The sequence below is a fragment of the Zootoca vivipara genome, chromosome 5, assembly GCF_963506605.1.
Source record: "Zootoca vivipara chromosome 5, rZooViv1.1, whole genome shotgun sequence".
Lineage (NCBI taxonomy): Eukaryota > Metazoa > Chordata > Lepidosauria > Squamata > Lacertidae > Zootoca > Zootoca vivipara.
In genome coordinates this window covers 39,599,233-39,619,445 of record NC_083280.1, presented here as the reverse complement: position 1 = coordinate 39,619,445, position 20,213 = coordinate 39,599,233, and the positions used below count along the sequence as shown (strand labels likewise).

Sequence of the window (20,213 nt, the reverse complement as noted above, 5' to 3'; positions counted from 1 at the left end):
TGTATCAATATCAGGTTGGGGAGCTATGAAGACGACCATGTTCACAATAGCCTTGCAGAACTGTACTTGGGGAATTGTCTCCTTTCTCATGCTGTACTTATGTTCCTTAGCTATGACTGAGCCTGTCAGAAGCAGAGAAGCACACAAAATATCAGCAATGGGGAATACACACATTTAGGTCCTCCTGGAACAGGATTGGCTAAGAGAGATAGGAGAAGGGTGCGGGGGAAGACAAAGAAAACAAGAGTAGGTTTATCTCATAGGTATAAAGAAACAACACCTGAGGGCCTTTCCACATTACCAGAAACCTGGAATTTGCTCTTTTGTACAGTATGCCATGTATTTCCATAGTGCAGGATAGCAGTCAGACTGACTGCAAGGGGATAGTCTTCTGTCAAACTAGTTAAGTGGGAAGATGTGTGATCACCTTTTCAGGAGCACACAACATCCAAGCAAATATAGGGGTGGGGAAAATGAAACTAAAATGCTAACAAAATGGTGGTTTTCAGCAATGACACAGTCACCATCCAATAAAAGACACATGAAACTTATAAGCCCACCTTCTCTGCAGCACTTACTCGCTGTAGGTGGTAGATTGCATCTTCCTAGCATTAAAATACTGCTGTTTGATTGATTGCTGTGGGATAAAGAAACCAAAATCCCTACATCTCACAACAAAAGTGCCATCTGTGAGAAAGACATTTGGATCCCCTGCATCAACTGAACTTTTTTATTGCTCAATTTATATTATTGGCAGGAAAGGCCCTGAGATGCATATCCTTCACGTCAGACAATTTCTCCCTCATTCACTCATAGGAAGCTCCCACAGCAATATAATGTGGTGACACAATTCTCCAAGTCAGACAGCAGAGGAACTGAAATACTGCTATGATCCTATGCAGTGGTTTTTTTCTCTAAAAGAAATGTTTAGGGGTACTCTCATTTTCCTACTCATATTGAAATACTGCCCCTCAATGAGGCCAAACTTAGATTCACAAAATGTTTAGGGGCATGCGTACCCCTGCGTACCCCCAGAAAGAAAGCAATGATCCTATGATTGGGCCTGTAAAAAGCTATGGGTCGTGCAGAGGGATGTGCCTGAAACCAGGTGTGCAAAGACGGAAAATACTTTTAGGCAATCAGGAGGAAACAATGGGGAAGGAAAAGATGAGCGAGTCCCAGGAACAGAGCTGCCTTGGGGTCATTTTCCATATTACATCCATCTGGCAGGTGTGACAACAAGCTATTCATTTGCAGTAGCTTCATACTTAGATTGAGCAATTGTCACCATCTGAGAGCACATATTTCGTTCAACAGTTTGTAGTGAAGTGATAAAAATAACCTGTAGTGGTGAGCTGGTGCACACCTGACACAGCCATTGCATGCAATGACTTAGCTTCTACATGGTGGCTATAACATGTGACCTGACTCTTATACCTTCTTATTGTCACTTGGCAGGAGGGCTATCAAGCAGAAAGGGAAACCACAAAGAGGGTGGATCTTGTTCTATTCAAGGTGGAGATAAATGCCAGTCCCAGTCCAATGCATAGAAATGTAACATACTGTCAATGATGTCTCCCAGGCCCTGGGCGTACAGCAGGTCTCTCAGACGAGCCACTTCATCCTTCAGTTCTCTGATCAGTTTGTTGTTAGGATCCTCATTGATGACAGCGTTGCATCTGATCTGCTTAGCTCGGTCAGCATACCTGTAGGAGCAAGATTCAGTCTGGTTAAACTAGGGAGGGCTGCTGACAATGCCATACTGTGTGGCTTCTACAGAAGCACACTGAGGTGAGCTTCCTCATTCAGTCGCAGAAAACCCAGCTATTTTCCCTCCCAAACTCAGAAAATAGCTCAGTTAATTCCAGTCCAATTCTGAGTTATACAAGACCTCGTTCCACACTCAGTTTTGGTAACCAAGGACACAGAGAGATCAATTCCTTCTCACATCACCCTGGTGAGCCTCCAACCCCACACCCCTCCCATCTACCTACCTGCCCACCTGACTCCATCACTACACACACACAAGCCCCCAAGCTGAAAAAAAACATTCAGGGCCATGCCACTTGTTGATTTTATTTGCAGATTTGTAAACTGAATCATAACCCAAAGTTACAAAAAATGGTGTATAATAAAATAAGATAAAATACCAATGCAAATGAAATATTAGAGGTAAGAACTGAAAACTGCCAATATTACTACTTCTACCAGGAAATACAAAATGTGATTACACCACTAGTATAGTAGAGAGATTCTGTAGGGCTCTGGACAGGGGAGCATACTGGGACTCTCCCGGCCTCTACTGCACTCTCAGTGAATCACCAGCAGAGCTCTTTAGAGTGGTGAACCAGATGGCCCAGACCTAGGTTGTATCGCTGAAAACAGAGCAGTCACTAGTCTGCTGTGAGAGATTTGTGAACTACTTTGAGGGCAGAATCACTCGGATCCATGCTGAGGTTGATGCCACAATTGGTCTGGCTCCATTGGAGGTCCCTGGAGCACCATCGAATTACACCTTGTGGGATTGGTTTCAGTTGTTGCAGCCTGAGGATCTGGCCTCCTCAGACAATAAAGCATTTTAGTCTGGCAGTCTGAATCGAGAGGGGTTCCTCACAAGTGAACAGGGATGTTTCTTCCCTCTTATGCAGAGTCAAACTGATAACAATAGCACAGTGAAATCCCTGGAGGACAACGATATGGACAAAGAAGTGGTGGAACCTCAGACTGTTCCTGTGGCAACAACATTAGTTAACAGCAAAGCATATTCAGTGCCTTCCATAGGAAGGAGCTCTACTACACTATTAGCAAGGAACTGTGAGGATGTTATTAATGCTGGGGATAGATAGGGTGTTGGGAGGAGAATACACATGTGTATTCCTTCATTCAACATTATTTGCATAGCTCCTACAATTAAATCAGGCTGTTTTTTTCGCCATGTGAATTTTTTTCCTGCTTGATGTATCTGATCAACGTATCAGGGCATATCAGCATGCTTTTCCAGGCTCCAAAAGGGCACATTCACCACTACTGCTATTGTGAAACTACTGTGGGTTATAAAAGTGATCAAAGTGGCAGTAAGTTAATACTATACACTCAGTGCTTTTCTGCATAAACAACTTGAAACTGTTGTGATATGAACATTATATGCAAACTTGCATTTCCAGACTTAAAGGATTCAGATTTTCCTCTTTTTTAATTTATTTATTTTTTTACTTCAACCCCACTGGAAAAAAAAGTTCCTGTTTACTCAGTATCCAAACATGTTTTCCAACTGGAACATCTTGAGAGTAGTCTCATACAAGCAACATAGTCTAATTTCAAAAGGGAAATCTTTTACCCCTTGGCCCCATTCAGAGTATGAGAAGACTTGCATGGGACCTACCTTAAGGTGCTGAGAGTCTCATCATAGTTGATGTCAGCTGGACTGAGAGCAGCAACCATAGCAGTCCGAGAGTTACCACCTGCCCAGGAAATTCACAGAAAAACAGTGGCTGGTACAAGTATAAAGTTAGATACCACACCTCTCCTTTGGCTCCCTTCCTTTCTAACACTCTTCCTGTATATCCATTATTTCACTCTCATGTTCACCATATCATTGTGCCCACAAGGTATGAGCAAACCGTAAAACTGCCCCAAGCACCATGATAGCCTCATCAGTCATCCAAACATTGTTCGAGTTGGAGAAAAATTGGGTAATAGCAATGCTATCCATGCTTGAACATATTGATGCAATGAGATTTCTGGCAACAGTGCTGCTTATTGGAGTGTTACCCACCCCTCCAATAGAAGGAGTCATACAATAAACAACCTGCAGGGCCACTGCCAATAAATCTGAGATTAAGGATAGATCTAAGATAAGTCATGAGAATAAAGTACCTAGATTTTCTCGGAGCAGCCAGGTAAGTACAGAATCCCGGTATGGAATAAAGTCTGTTTTTTTCTTCTTCTTATTCTACAGGGAGGACAGAATACAACAATTAAACATACACTTCTGATTCTGAAAGTGTTTGCCAATCCAAGGAATACAGAACATTAAGCATATGTACACCCCTGTTCTTTGAATCAAAAGCAAGCCCCACTGAATCCATGGCAAGTATGTTACGATCTAGGTCATTTTCTGGGGCGGGGCATAACAATGGGCTGGATCTGTCCAGGGGCGTACCCAGGATCAAAATTAGGGGGGGGCAAGGGGCGGGAGGGGAGGGGCCACAGTGGGAATGTGGGCAGGGCTACGTGGCCTGCGCCTCCCAGTTCTTCCGAGGAGGCGGCCCCAGGCTCCCGCTCCCGGCACGAAGCTCCAGAGGCGTGCGGGAAGCGCAAGCTTGTGGCTGCCTCCTCCGCGCCTCCAAGCTGTTTCAAGGAGGCGGCCCCAGGATCCCACGCCCAGCACGAAGCTCCAGAGGCGCAGGGAGCGTGAGCTTGTGCCTGCCTCCTCTGCGCCTCCCAGCGCTTTCAAGGAGGCGGCCCCAGGCTCCCGCGCCCGGCACGAAGCTCCAGAGGCGCACGGGGAGCGCGAGCTTGTGCCTGCCTCCTCCGCGCCTCCGCCCCTCCCTAGAAGCAGGGCTGGTGGGCGGAGGCGGAGCCCAGCCCAGCGGAGCGCGAGTTCAGCGTTCGCGCCCGCCGCGCCGCGCTCTCTGGTTCCCCGCCGCGCTTGGCCTTGCCAGAGGGCGCGCCGGGGAGCTGGAGGGAGGGTGCGGCGCGGCGCGGCGGGAATGGCGAACTCGCACTACGCCGGGCTGTGCTCCGCCTCTGCCCACCAGCCCTGCTTCTAGAGTAGGGCAGCTGCCCTAACTTGCCCCGTGGTGGGTACGCCCTTGGATCTGTCTCTTCTCGGTCATTTTGATTATTTAAGGTTTCAACTACCAGGAGAAACAAAGCTGAGAACTTCAGGCAGGCACCATGGAACACATGGGAAAACACCTATGCCTCTCTTGCTAACACCACCCCTGCTCTCTGCACAAGAGCCCCTTAGCTGCACCAGCTGCAGCTCACCAGAAAAAAATATGGTTGGCTTTTTAAAAGGTTACACGGAGTATCCAGGATTTTTGTTAGGAGGGCAGAACTGACATGATTGGCCAGTTAATTAAGTATTTCTATTGTTTTACTTGGTGGGGGGCAACCGCCCCCCTTCCCCCCTTGACTACACCCATGCATGGAGGGAAGACAAGTATGTGTGTGCCAGGTAGACAAAGGAGGGGATAGAAATGCTAAGAAAGACATAGCATGTCAAGTCTGTGATGTGCTCACATAGACTTTTCCTCTCTTGTTTGGAAGTAAATCCCATTACAGTCATACCTCAGAAGTCGAACAGAATCCATTCCGGAAGTCCGTACTTTCAACTTCTGAAACTTTCGACTTCCAATGTGCGGCTTCTGATTGGCTGCAGGAAGCTCCTGCAGCCAATCGGAAGCCCCGTTGGACGGTTGGCTTCTGAAAGAATGTTCAAAAACTGGAACACTCCGGGTTTTTGATCATTCGGGAGCTGGAAGGTTCGACTCCCAAGGCATTCGGGAGCCAAGGTACGACTGCACATCTGGAAGATGTATAGGATTGTAGCTGCAGCCACAAGAAGATGTGGGCCTCCACAAAACCAATGGGCAAAGTTGAAGCCCTTTGTTGCGGGCACCCACAATCTTTGGCATGAGGTGGCACCTATGTCTCCAAGCTAGTTATGGAAGAGAACAAGGGAGATCAGCTCATTCCTATAACCACCTCTAAAGCACAGGTATTTACCTTATTTGGTCCTGAATCCTGAAAAGAAACCAGAGATACTGATTAGAATTGCATGAACATGTATTACTAAAATGGGTCAAATAAAATAAGAATTGGATTTGGGGACTAATGGAAATAAGAAAATGGGACCAACGTCCTGACTTCACAAGCCAGATATAATACCCACATGCCCAGATGGAGAGCATTTTTGATGCAATCCTAACCTAGTTCTGTGCAAATGGAGGGGGTCAGGATAAGGTGCAAGGAACCCTCTGCCAACTTCCACTGGTGAGGAGAGCTCTGTACTCAGTGTGGCAGGAAACTACCAATAGCAGTTCTCTCTGGCCATCAGTAAAGTCTGGGAAAGCCCTGAGACAGAAAATTTGGGGGCAGGCCAATCCAAAGTCCTGAAGATATCCCAACCAACCCTGTGGCCTCTCTGCTGTGCCAGCCTCAAGCTCGTGTAGCAAAAAAGGACTCCCCCTACCCCCAAGAGGCATATTCTGACCTAGTCAGCACAAGCAGCAGAGTTTGGGAAGCAGCGGTTGCTCCACCTTGCTACTCCCCAACCTAGTCTTAGGATTGCTCTGCCCATCACAGTTCAGAGGTAAGGTTCATAGAATTATAGTGGTGTGGAAGATAGGGTGCTAGCCTTGACAAAATAAGGAGCATATGTCAGCCATACAAAGGTTTTCTCCCGCTAAGATCCATTCCTAAAGTGTTCAGACCTTTCAACTCAAGTCAACTACATCTTGTATGATTAAGAGCTGCTAGAATGTTTTCAAACAAATATAATTATTCTTTACAGATATAGTTCTCTTGCATCTTAATTTTTAAAGAAACAATTAACAAAAATGTCCTGTCTTTGTTTTGTTTTTCACATAACATTTGTGGACATTAGACTTAATTTTAGAAACTTAAATGTATTGGAAATTTCCTGTTTTGATTATCAGATTCCCTTCCCCCCACCCCAATCCAAAAAGCACATAAGGAGATGGGGGCTTAAAGAAAAAAGCCTAATTCCTCTTCTCAGGCCTTTTAAACGGTGGAGTGGTGGAGGGGAGAATATTGCTTTTGTTTGTTATTATGGTATGCATTTTTGTGTTTTTATAGTATAAACTGCCCTGTGATCCTCAGATGAAAGGCAGTATAGAAATAATAATAATAATAATAATAATAATAATAATAATAATAATAATAATAATAATAATAATAGATTCATAGCTGCTCCAGGAACCAAATGGCCGAGCAATTATTGTGAAGCATTGCAGAGTGTGTATTGAGAGATGTAAACTCTGTATATAAACTCACAACTATCAATCCTTACCATCTCAGCCAGAGCAGAAATCACCTTCCCCAGCGTAGTGAGTGATTTATTGATGTTTGCTCCTTCCTGTAAGAACAAGACAATCCTTATTTGGAGCAACTAATTCCAACACAAACTTTTCACAAAGAAATTTCAACTGCTGAGGACATTCTGCTTCACACAACCATCAGGATTAAGAATTACTCCCTTGAGAAGTTACCTCCTGAATAATAACAATAACAATAACAATAATTTGGTGAAACTCCACTCCCATGCAGTGACAGACAGCTTTGCCTGTTTCTCAACCAGAATGAATGAAGGGCAGCAATATGGGATGGCATTAATAGTTAGGCAAGAAGGAACCAGCAGCAAAATGACTGAAATGGAAAAGAATGGAATATGAGCAAGTATGGACTGTAGAAAAGGACTGGTACATGAATAGTGATAATTACCAGGACAATTTCATACATTTCAGGGTTTTTTTTTTTTGTTTTTGTATTTTCCAACAGATCTTATGCCATAGTGTCTGGGCTTGGTATACCCAATCCTACATATAATAAAGATACATGCATCTATTTCTAGTTTAATTTGGTTCCTTCTCTTACCTTCAGTCTTGTGCCTTTTGCTCCTGTGGAATCAGCTCGTTCACTCCCTGCAAGATCCACTAAGCTAATTTTGCTGACCTGAAATCAGAAAAACAGATGAGGAACTTGTTGCCTATGATATCTACCACTTGAACAGGAGGCCACCTAGGTACTGACATATGCCACTTTTGAGTGATGCAAGAAAGGCAGCAAAGAAATAGAACGCATGACCACGATGATGTTTCATAACAAGGCACAACAGTTTAGCAGCAAATGCTTTGTTCAAATGAAAGTGTTGAACTCATCCCAACTCTTGCTTGGCGTGACACTAGAAGGGCCACATGCAGTCAAGATGTTGGAAGCCTTAAGAGTGTCATTCAGAAGGAAATCCTTCACTCCACTTATCGCACAAGTGCTGACTAGACAGGCTAAACTGAGAACTGTTTCTGTGTTTTTTCCAATGTTTTTTAAAATTAAAACTTGTTCATTTCCTTTCTGTCAATAACAAAACTCAAGGCAATGTACAATAAAAACAACCAAGAAACCATAACAACACAAGATGCTTGCGCAATGGGGCTCCCCATGATGACCACATTTGTCCCAACTCTTACAGCAGTCCAGAGGATCCAATATCCAGAGGATCCAGACCCATTAAAGGTACATAGGCCTTAAGGCTAATAACCACGATGGCTACATGGCACTTCCATGTTCAGAGCCAGCAGCAGAGGACTACTGCCATCAAGCTCTGCTGGTGGGCTTATTGGAAACATCTGGTTGCTGAGTTAGATTAACCTTTGGTATGATCCCACTCTTTTTACATTCCTAGTATCCATATATTTTGGTGAAAGTTCTGACAACACAAAGTTTGAGCATATTCTGATGATTTTTTTTTTACTCCCAGACCCAACTCTAATTCATTGGTGGATGGAGGGCTTTGCAAAGGAAATGTAAGGAAGATTAAGGAATACTGTAGCAGGTTCGTCTTCTAAGCAACCCATCAAGCTATCTTCACCTCATTTTTTTGTACAATGATGATCTTTGCCCAGCTGAGGTCAGAGGCTGAGTCATGGCCGTGTAGTTGTAACAAGGAAGGTGGCAGGAGGCTGAACCCATTCCACCCCTAACCTCTTGCGCTGCTGGCAGGAACACCAACTTTTACTGGTCTGCCTACACTCACCTTCTCAGTGGTGATGTCAGTCTCTGCATCATGCCGTTTCTGGGTGAAGATAATGTTGAAGACGGCATGTGAGCGGCTGCTGGTTTCATTCATATTGGTGGCAGCCACCGTCCTGTTGAGCAAGAACAACAGTGAAGTGTTAAATTTCTATTTCTGCTTAAATTGGTAATCCAAGTTTCACTTTCTACTTGCAAAGATCCAATGCTATAAGGAGGTCTTTCTCCAAGGTCTCAAAAGCCTCATTCAATTTGGAAGCAAGGCTGACAAGGCAGGAGTCCAGGCTGGTAATTAAGATTCTAAACAGTGCTCAAGTGCTTAAGCAATTCTTTAAAACAGGAATGGGAAACCCATGAACCTCCCATCAGCTGCAGCCATCATTGTCAATGGTCAGAGATTTATAGCAGTTGTAGTCCAACATCTGGAGAGCCACGGGTTTGCTAGGGGGTCCTCATGTCCCAGTACCATCAACTGTCCCCTTATGCAACCTCAGCCCCCCGATAACCCCCCTTGCCACAAAGACCTCTGATGGAAAGAGCTCTGAATAACAATTAGATTCATGACTCCATGGGAGAATGAGGTAGGCCTTCCTGCAGGTTTTTTTTTGTACCTGGCTTTGTTTCCAGAGTCCATTAGATCCTGGATGTCATTATAGGACATGACAGCTAGTTTCGAGAGATCTTCGACGTATGGTCCAAGGAGTGGGTGCTCTCTCACCCTCAGGTTTCCTTTGTTCTTGGGGTTCAGGAGGTCACGCACACGCTCACAGTATATTTCCATGTAGCTCACCTGTGGGGCACAATGTGCAGACAATGGGAATTATGCACTGAAAAACGGGATCTATTTGAACATAAGCACAGCTGCATAGGAGAAGGCACATCTTGTGGACACTACCTGATACACACACAATGCAAGTTATCTCTTCAGAACACAATAAAACAAAATGCCTCTGACCTCAGCCTACAATATATTATTTCCAAACAGTGAGTTGGGAGAAGTTCTTTGGGAAGACCTCACAAAGAAAATCTACGAACAGATCAAAGGGGTTTAGGAACACAATTTTTAAAAAAAATTAAGGATTTTCGTGGTTTACAAAGGTAGTACAATATCTCATATTTTTTCCATGTATCATTTTTATACATCGATCTTCTTTGTTGAGACATTGGGGAGAGGGTGGTGGGAAAAGGTGGGTGGGGAGGAGGGTGGGGTGGGGTGCCGATGTTTCTATTTTCCTTAATACATGTAGGGGTTTAGTGTCAGCGTTGTTTGTGCATGTTTTCTGTTGTTTGCTTTTGTTCCTTTGTTGGTGAGAGAGGTCGGGAGTTGGCGTAGGATGTCATAGTTCATCTGTGATTGGCTGTGGTGATCTTTGGTTTCTTGCGTGAGTGGGGTGGGTGTTTTGATTAGGTCAGCCATATTGATTTGTATGCTGATGGAGGTTAAGCAGAATGCTGTGCACACTTATCTGAAAGTAAGGCCCACTGAACACAATGGGACATACTTCCAAATAATTAATCATCTGATAGCTCTGTGTTCCACTGATAGCTCAAACTTTCTTTGGATTGCACTTTTTACCCAGTACTCTCTTCACAAGCTTTTCAAACCCTGAAGACAGATGTGTAAAAAGAAATATGCACAGCAGATAGTGCTAACAGAAGCGAATTTTCAAAAGGGAGCTGCTTTGTGAGCAGAGCTGCATATTATTCATCTGATAAGGGGAGGAGGGAGCACAGCTGTGCAGGATCATCACGTTAACACTGAAAGCTGACTAAAGGCTTGTCCACACTGCTGCTTATCCAAGCAGTTTTGCATTTGCCCCACCGTTTTCCCCTGCAAAACCTGCTGTTTAGCACTAAATCGGAACAAACAGCAACCCACAGAAAACACAACTGCCATTTGTTCCAATTCAATGCTAAACTACGAGATTTCTTGGGGGAAAGCAGCAGGGCGAACAGACATGTGGGTGAACCCTAAGGCAGCTGCTGCCCACTAAATTTGTACCTAAGTGTAAACATAGTGAACCCCTAGGGTGGAGAGATAAAAAGAAGAAGACAGGGCTGCTTCACCTAACAGTTGTGTAGAAAAGAGAATTTCGCATTAAAAAGCCATAGCTGCTGAAATCCTTTCTTCTAAACAACTATTAAAGGTCAGGAGTCTTGCCTTCTTTTTTACCTGGTCCCTAAGATTTTAATAGAACACTATTCTGTAACTTTTGTTGTTGTTGTCAATTCATAATCTTTGTGTTTCCACACGCCGATATAACTTACATTCATGCTCACTATATTCTATCTTACCCCAAAGGAAGTATAGACTATGACTGAGTATCAGTTCTTACCTCCACTGAGTATGACATGTTGTCATTCGTTGTGTCATTGATTCGAGAGAAAAGATCCTCACAAAGCTGCATAACATCAGAAGGAAAGAAAAAGAGCTGCATTTATCCGCGACAATAGCACCATTTACTCAGAATCTATCAGTAATTTGGCAGCTGCCTAGATTTCTATCTATATGTTTGTTGAACAAGAAAATCTATGTCACTGGGATAGCTGGGATATAGCTAGAGTAAAGGTAAAGGCACCCCTGACCGTTTGGTCCAGTCGCGGACGACTCTGGGATTGCGCGCTCATCTCGCTCTATAGGCCGAGGGAGCCGGCGTTTGTCTGCAGCCAGCTTCCGGGTCATGTGGCCAGCATGACTAAGCCGCTTCTGGCACACCAGAGCAGCGCACGGAAACACCGTTTACCTTCCCGCCGGAGCGATACCTATTTATCTACTTGCACTTGACATGCTTTCAAACTGCTAGGTGGGCAGGAGCTGGGACCGAACAATGGGAGCTTACCCCGTCGTGGGGATTCAAACCACCGACCTTCTGATCAGCAAACCCTAGGCTCTGTGGTTTAGACCACAGCACCACCCGTGTCCCATTTATAGCTAGGGTAGCTCCACATATAAGTTCATCCCTTCACTGAAACAAAGACCATACTGGTAGCTTTGAGTAAATTTTCAGCTAAATCTCTTGTCCAGCCAGTAGCCCTGAGTTCTCTCTCATTTGCTCCCCCCTGCACAGTCAATGATTTACTTCAGCCAATTGATGGACAGAGGTGTCAACGGGGGCCCTTAGCCTTGTGTTGCTTCGCAAAATAATGGAATGTATCTTCTCTCCAACGCCCATGCTCTCTTTTTCCCTGTCTTCCCTCATGGTTTCCTGGGTTCCTTCATGGGTTGAATCAACAGCCACTGCCCTTCAGCTCAGTTATGGCCTCCCAGAGATATTATTGGTGTCCCCTTTAACTCACCTACCACGAGGTGGTACTTTCCATTTTCTCAATGAGCCCATGGAATTCCACACTCTCTTTATTGCCGCTCACCAACTTAACTGTTCCACACCCTCCTGACCTTTCTTATAGTTATTCCCTTTCCAAAGGCCACCCCAAGCACCCCTTTCCTGGACCTGCTTGTAAGTTTCTAGCTGCATTCTCTTGTTGTTATAGTTACCTGGGGGATTATGCCTTGTTGGTCCTTCTCCTGTCTGCCCATCATAGTGTAGGACTTGCCAGCCCCAGTCTGGCCATAGGCAAATATGCAGACATTATAACCTTCAAAAGCATGCTGCAGCATCTCTTCCCCAATGTCCCGGTACACTTGCTTTTGAGAAGCATAGTTGATGTCTTCAGGCTATTAAGAAAAAGATAATGGGGAATGAGATGAGGAATGCTGAGAAAGCATCAAAAGAAAAAAGAAGAGAACTCTTCTCCCCTTTCCATGGCATGTTGTCCGTTTGTTTTTTAAACAGGAACTATTCTAAAAACATATCAGAATTGCTACAACCTCACATTGGAGCAGTTTGATCAGAATATTTTTGTGTGTGTGCTATTACTTCTGAGCAATTATTGGAGCAAAAATACGAACTCAGGATGGAATTTGGAGCCTTCCAGCAGAGGAGGATCTTCTCAAATGATTTCTTTCAAGGTTTAGAAGACATAATGCATAACGCTATGTAGCCATTTGGAAAATGGCAACCCAAACTGCCCTGCAGAATTACGCTAAATTCCACTAAAGTGTATAGCATAATAATCATCCTATATTTGATCTATATTCAGTTGACCCACTGTTATGACATGGTGGGCCTCAGAAAGATTTCTATTGATGCTATATTAGTATTGTAACTGAAGTAATCACTGAGGCATTTGACTCCAACTGATGTAACGTTGAACAGCACTACCCTGATGAATATCTTTTGGAGTATATATTAGGCAGATAAAATAAAAAGGCCCATAAACCCAGCTGTACAAATACAGAGAGCAGCTGAGTCACAGTTTCCCTGCTATTTGTCCATGAATTGCTTGTGATTACTCCTCAAAATTATTTCTTGTTCAAAACCACTTACTGAATAATTGCCTTGAATTATTTTTAGACAAATATTTATTCAGGAGCATCTCACTATACAGTAACTTCAAAATCCAAGCCCAATGCTAAGCCAACTTAATAGTACAGTGGTACCTCTAGTTACGAACTTAATTTGTTCCAGAGTTCCGTTTTTAACTGCTCTTAACTAGAGGCGTGCTTTCGCTAATGGGGCCTTTTGCTGTCGCTGCGCCGCCGGCACACAATTTCCATTCTCATCCTGGGGCAAAGTTCTCAACTTGAGGTAACTCTTCCAGGTAAGCGGAGTTTGTAACCTGAAGCGTTTGTAACTCGAGGTACCACTGTATGCAAAAGCAAATGCATCCCCAGTTGTAGTTTAGTGTCTACTTACTGTTGTGTGAGACCAATAGGAATAGTCAAAGTTGAAACTTTTTGGTGTCTCCTTGGGCTGCTTTGGGTTAATGATAGCTAAGAAGAAACAGAGAGGGGGAAACCATAATATGATATGAACCCTCGGCAACCAGCATTTCTACGTTTCAATAGAATAATTGTTGCTTTGAGGCATCCAGGTCCCTACTTTTGCATGCAAAGGATCACAGCAGCCGCTGTGAGCTGCCCAAGGGAGGAGGTCGGCAGCAGCCGTGGAGAGACCATGGAGAGGCAACGGGAGCTCTCTCGCGGCTGCCGCCATACTCCTCCCTGAGCTCAGTGGGGGCAGCAATGGCAGTGGAATATGGGCATTCCAGGATCAAATCAGAAGCTGAGACGAAGCATATAGTCCCCCAACACAGAGACATACATTCAACTATTATGTTCTTAAATTCTTCCATTCAGCGATATCCTCCCACAGAAGGCAGATGTGTTGATTGCTGGGCCATTAAAGCCATCTACAGCTGCTATGAGCTCTTGGATGATTTCTAATTATCTGTTTGGTTTATCCAAAAAGGTCTTAGCAATGTAAATCATGATGCAGCCAATGCAGGTGGCTCTTCACGTCCAAAGAGACTTTAGCATGATGTGATACCACACTGTGGGGACATGCACATGAATAACATGACTACAGAAATAAGGCTGACTTCCTGGGTCTTTAGGCTGCCCCCCGCTCTCTCACACACACACTCCTGGTGTGGGATCAGATCACATGCATAAGCTCCCTCCCACTGCATAATATCCACAGCCCGATATAATGTATTTATTTAGATTTTTTTTAATATGGTGTTTTTCCAATCCATAAAGCAGCTTACATAAAAATACAAGAAACCTGCTTAAAACAACAATGCAAATCGGAGGGGGGGGACACACAGTGATTTCATCCACTGAACATGATCATAAACAGCCTACAAATGAGTCAGCAGCCAAATGCTACTCAGTATAGTTGGGTTTCATGTCCCTTGGGGAATGCAGAGAGGAAAGGAAGCAGCTCCTGACCTTGCAAGGGGGGCTATTTTTACTTAAATGGTTTCAGCAGAAGTTTCAAGAGCAGTTTACAAAAGCATGATAAAATACAAAAAAAGCATGAACAGCATACTTAAAAAATCATTAATACATTAGAATGCACATAAAAGCCTAGGGAAATAAATAAGGTTATTCCACAACCTTAAGGCATAATCTTTTTGATTAGAAGCCTGTGGGTGGGAACATTGCAGTTCCCGGCCCGACACACAAGCACTCGCATGCCAGCTGGGGACAGGATGCGTCATGTGACATGTAACGTGGCACATCATGTGCCCCCACAATGTGGGGGGCAAGTCAGCACCTTTGGTAGGAACTCTGTATATTGTTTCTACAGCTGTTCAGTGTAGGCACTAAATCATGTTGTTGTTGTTGTTGTTGTTGTTGTTGTTGTTGTTGTTGTTGTTGTTGTTGTTGTTGCATGTGCATTAGACTTTCAGTTTCGGTGTGCTGCTTCCTATCATACATAGGAAGGAGCATTTGTACATCCATCTGTGGTAACAGTATGCCTCCATTTACAGCAACCAAGTGCTTCTTTTTGCTGGTATGCTATGCAGCAACAAAATAGGCCTAAAACATTCGACACAGTGCTGGCCTGAGTAGAGAGACATGGAATGAGTGTATAGCAGAGCTTTACCTTCGTAGCAAGCAGTGCTCTTAAGACCACAGAAGGGTCATTAACCATGAGTCTTGATGTAAGGGACTCAGAGGTAATTGATAAGCATAGCTGACAGCAAACATGGCAAGGTCAGTGGTTATGTGCATCAGTTACTAGAGCTAGCTGCAGACACAGCTATGACGAGTCTCCCACACGTCAGAAACAGCAAGTGGCAGAGTGTCCTTAATGTGAGCCACTCACCCTTATTATTCAGCCAGAAAGCTATCATGACTCATATGTACAGCAACTAGCTAACCAGCCATCTAACACTTCCTTATAGGGATGGCCCTTGATTCTGCCACTCCCCAGCAACAATTCATTCCACTTTCTCCCAGAACTCTGCATTTTAGGGTGCATTGAACTCAATGAGACTAGCTTCTAAGCAGGAACAAATAGGATTGCATATTATTATTATTATTATTATTATTATTATTATTATTAGGTTGCATTCAATGCTGCCGTTCCACTTGCTCAGTGCAACTTCCCCCTTTTCTCCTCTGCCCTGCAACTCACTCTGCATCCTCAGAATCTGCTCTAGAGGGTTGGGGATCCCTCAAAACTAGATTTGCCAGGGGCTTGGGGAGAGGAGAGCAACAGGGAAGTCCCAATGGCCACAGTGTTGGATACAACCCTAATTTTTAGTTGAGTTTTGTTATTAATCAATGAAACAAAAACAAACTATTATAACCTCTGAATGGAAAAGGGAAGGAGTGGGTAAGCATTCATAGGTTGTGTTCATTTTCAGTTCACTGGGGTGTCATAAAATGCTTTTATATTCAGCTAGGGATAGAATTCAGTATACATTTGGCATCAGCTGGTGGGGTGGGGTGAGGTGGCATTGCTCACCCAGCTTGCCAACATGGAGGTTTCTGCTAGTAAACATGAGGAAGAGGGATTGGGTGGAGGCAGAGGAGGCAGCTCCTGGAAGCCAAGGTCACTTTGGCCCCAATAAAATATTTGAGGGGGCCACCCCTCAAATGTTGCTGGGCATTGCTATTCAAATGGTGTGTATGGGCCACATCTTGTGATCGATTATGCTTACCCCCACCCCCATTTTATTCAAGCTGGCACCCCTGGGTGGAAGGGAGTTTGGTGTGGTGCGGGCACAGTGGTGGAGCCAATCCAATGCTCCTGCACCTGCGCCCGTACCATATCAGCTTCCTTGCTACCTTGCCCATCCCCTTCTCAGTTACCGGCAGTGATCTCTACATTGGGATGCCATGTGAACAAGGGCACCCTACCCTGCTCAGCCCCACCAACTGTTGCTGCTTCCTGTATAGTTCCATAAGTATAAGAAAGCACTCTTGGACACATATAAATTATATATATATTCTGGAGTCCTTACCATCCATTTCATTCTGAATTTAAAAAATATGTACAGTATGTGTGGAAATATAGGCAACCCCCCACCTAATTTACGCAGAAGTTATGTTCTAAGGCAACATGCATTTAAGTGAAATTGCAGGCATTTTCAATGGTGTTTCAAATATACACAAACACCCTGTACCCCCCCACCCCTTTCTGATGTTTTTGTGACGTTTTGGGTCACACCCAAGGTCGAAGTGATGCGCGTGTTGGGGGTCACACACATATTGAACATTTGTAAATGGGGGGTTACCTGTACTATAGTTCTGAATCCATACATTTCTAAATTCTTAAAGACTTGCTGTGTTCCATAAATGGGGGGGAATGCTCTTTTTCTCTATATTTTTAAAAACGCAGTGCTTAAAAAGAAACCTTCTTGAGATTGACTTTCGGCAAAGGATACAAACTTCTAAAGAGAGCGATAATTGCTTTTCACCCTCCCACATTGCAGAGCTGTCACACAAATGTTTCACCACTCAGTACCAGACTCAGTATGGAATGGGTTGAGAATTTATCTCCAATTATCGTTATAATGCTTTAACCCTGCAAACTGTCTCATGAACCAGAAGAGGTATCCCGTCCATTGTGGGCAATTTTGAAGTGATCACACTTTCAATTTTTAGGACACCGCTTCTGCTGCCAAGGAGGCAGCATTCCAGCATGCAGTGTTGCCATTTGTCTTCCTTGCCCCTGGGCGGAGAAGCCAAGAGAGCAGCATCACTTGGAAGAGTGCCCCGGTGCCCACCTTATTTGGTGAGAGCCAGGGAGCAGCGGCGGAAGTGAGGTACAGTGGGTGGGGCCAGGAGGCAGCAATTCCCATTTTGCCTCAGATGGCGAAATGGGATGGGCTGCCCCTGAGACCATGGGTAATTGTGGCCAAGCTATCTAAATTCAAGTAAGGTCACAGCTGGCATAAAAGTCAAAGCTGATAAAAGGCACTTGAAGCCACAGAGAGGCTACCTAAGTCTTTAATTAATGATGTTTCATGGTAAATAAGCAGTTCCAGACTGCAAACTTAATCCTTTAGGGAGAGTCCAACCACTTCTAGAACAGACTGACTTTTTTTGTTTTATTTTGTTGCCGCTGATGAATAGAGCATCAAGCAACGTGCTTAGGTTGCAGGAACAATCATAGCATATATGGTTGCCAGACTCAATAGTGGACAGGACTTTTGTGCCTTTAATTGCCCTGCTCTCTTTTGAGTCTGGAAACCTTAAAGAGAAACCAGCAGACCCTTTGCTTGGAAATTAAACAAAGGGTCTGCTGGTTTCTCTTTAAGGTTTCCAGACTCAAAAGAGAGCAGGGCAATTAAAGGCACAAAAGTCCTGTCCACTATTGAGTCTGGCAACCCTAATAGCATATAGTGGCAGAACATATGGTTCCATGTTCAATCCTTGGGAAATCTCCAATCAAACTGACTTCAATAACAGAACTGAAAAAGCAAAATAGGAATGGGTTTGGTACAATGAAACCATCTCATTATAGGAGTCTGGATCAGCTGGACTATACTTCTGATGACCCTTCCAGACTTTTGATTCTAACCAAGCCAAAGAACAAGGATTTCACTTCAGTGTCATTTAAAATCCAAGTGCAACAAACATATACTTTTGAATTCTGTACCACACTTCTCCTCTGATGTGGAGAATGTTACCATGGCAATCCAAGAACTGAGACTGGCTTGCTCTGTCACTGTTCCTTAATTGTTTATTGCATTTTAAAATAAGAGACAGCAAACAGAGGCACAAACACAGAATAATGGCAATCCTTAAAATAGCAAATCTATAAGTTTAGGCGTCATTCAAATGACCTTTCAGAATAAGAAGATGGTGCTAAGTGAAGAATTAGCAGGCAGCTGATGTGCCATGCAAATAAAAGAGGCTCAACTCTGCCAAGAGGAGGTTCTTTTATTACAGAAGGGGGGGGGGGAGTAAGGCATGGAAGGGTGGCAACAAATTACAGCAAAAGATGGGATTGCGTATACATTAGTGGTTAAAAATGCAGCAACATTGTTTTCCTCCACTGTGTGCTGAGATGCATTACATGTTGCTGTACACACCACACAGTGATAAAATGTGGCACACAATATAGGGAAAACAAAAGACTGCATCAAGGATATGTGGTGTTTGATGTAGAGAATTCAATGGAACTGTGACAAGAGGAAATGTTGTAGCAAGAATCAAAATAAATAAGCAGCAACCTTAGTCATGGTATATGCTATTTGCTTACACACTGATCTTGTGTGTACTGTATTGCTTTTTTTTCATTCTGACCGTTTTTTTTGCTTAAGTGTTCAACATTCAGTATTATAGCCAGTTATTCCCCTACACTTTTAACAGCACAATTCTATACATGTCTGCCCAACTGAGTTAACAGCAAGGGTGGATATAGGATTGCAGCCTAAACATATTTTTTAACACTTATCTCAGTATTTTTTACAACAGTTCTGTTAGCCAGGCATCCCCAAACTGCGGCCCTCCAGATGTTTTGGCCTACAACTCCCATGATCCCTAGCTAACAGGATCAGTGGTTGGGGAAGATGGGAATTATAGTCCAAAACATCTGGAGGGCCGAAATTTGGGGATACCTGTGTTAGGCAAAGGAAGCTAAGAAGCAGAGACGCACCTGAGGCCATTGATTAGCATCATCCCAGGTAGGGATAGCATACCATAACAAAATGAAGCACCTAACATTTTTGTGCTTTTAATACATATTTGGGATTATTATTTGAATTGAAATATTAAAATATATCCATTAATATATATATATAATATTTATATATTAATATTGAAATATTAAAATATATTCACTTTATATTTGTTGTAGCACTGAGAACAAGAAGGGGACAAGGAATTCCAGACAGGGGGAGATGGCAACTTTTGAGAATCCTAACTTTTGAGAATCCTAGACAAGTACAGGGAGAAGAAAGGCTGCAGTAAAAGGCCAATCTGCATCTTCATTACTCCTCACCTGCTTCTATGCATCATAGTTTGCTCCTTTGTGCCACAGCTGATGCAATTATCTGTTTTGCACAAATTGGTCCCTTAGTGACTGATTACGTTCAACCTTTGCCCCATAAGCCTGCTGTACATGAACCCAGAAAAAGGCTTCATTCGCTTTGTAATTCAGAGGGCTGAAAATCATGTCCATACACAGCTAACAAAGGGCATTTCATTTTTAAGAGAAAAAATTTAAACCAACAAAGCAGACAACGCCCCATCTCTTCACCAGAGGTTTTATAGCCAATGTCTCAAAGACTCATATGTCTTTGTCTGTTGTGGCAGCCTCTTGAGATTCCACCTAGCCCTGCTCTACTTTACGCAGTTCTATGGCAAATACACAAGCCGTTGCTATTAAATAATGCAGGGAGCTTTGTGGATTTGCTTACACTTTTCTGATTCTGTGCACTGAATTCCATATATGCCAACTGCTTTATTGTGTAATGAATTTTTTATCTCAGGGCGGTGCACAGGATAAAAATACAAGGTAAAAAACACAAGTAAATAGTTACAACAAAAACAATACAATAACCCCCTCTCCCACAAACAAATTTAAAAGGCTGTAGAATATTCATCAGCCTTATAAAACAAAACAAAAAAT

The 20,213-nt window shown here is 43.6% G+C and overlaps 1 protein-coding gene across 12 annotated transcripts in view; it reads right to left on the bottom strand.

Annotated features, from left to right (window-relative positions):
* The window catches only part of KIF1A (kinesin family member 1A), a 120,392-nt gene that overhangs the window by 73,701 nt on the left and 26,478 nt on the right, over positions 1-20,213 (bottom strand). For 8 of the 12 annotated variants that reach the window (XM_035133283.2, XM_060274623.1, XM_060274625.1 and 5 more), the window contains exons 3-14: positions 13,533-13,609; positions 12,272-12,451; positions 11,112-11,177; positions 9,387-9,565; positions 8,780-8,891; positions 7,624-7,701; positions 7,040-7,105; positions 5,734-5,751; positions 3,877-3,952; positions 3,383-3,461; positions 1,564-1,706; positions 173-199 (exon numbers count right to left, since the gene is read on the bottom strand). In XM_035133283.2, coding sequence (XP_034989174.1) covers positions 173-199; positions 1,564-1,706; positions 3,383-3,461; positions 3,877-3,952; positions 5,734-5,751; positions 7,040-7,105; positions 7,624-7,701; positions 8,780-8,891; positions 9,387-9,565; positions 11,112-11,177; positions 12,272-12,451; positions 13,533-13,609 — 1,101 coding nt within the window. The remainder of the gene's footprint in view (positions 1-172; positions 200-1,563; positions 1,707-3,382; positions 3,462-3,876; positions 3,953-5,733; positions 5,752-7,039; positions 7,106-7,623; positions 7,702-8,779; positions 8,892-9,386; positions 9,566-11,111; positions 11,178-12,271; positions 12,452-13,532; positions 13,610-20,213) is intronic. The other 4 variants (XM_060274624.1, XM_060274629.1, XM_060274632.1 and 1 more) reach the window with 1 other exon arrangement.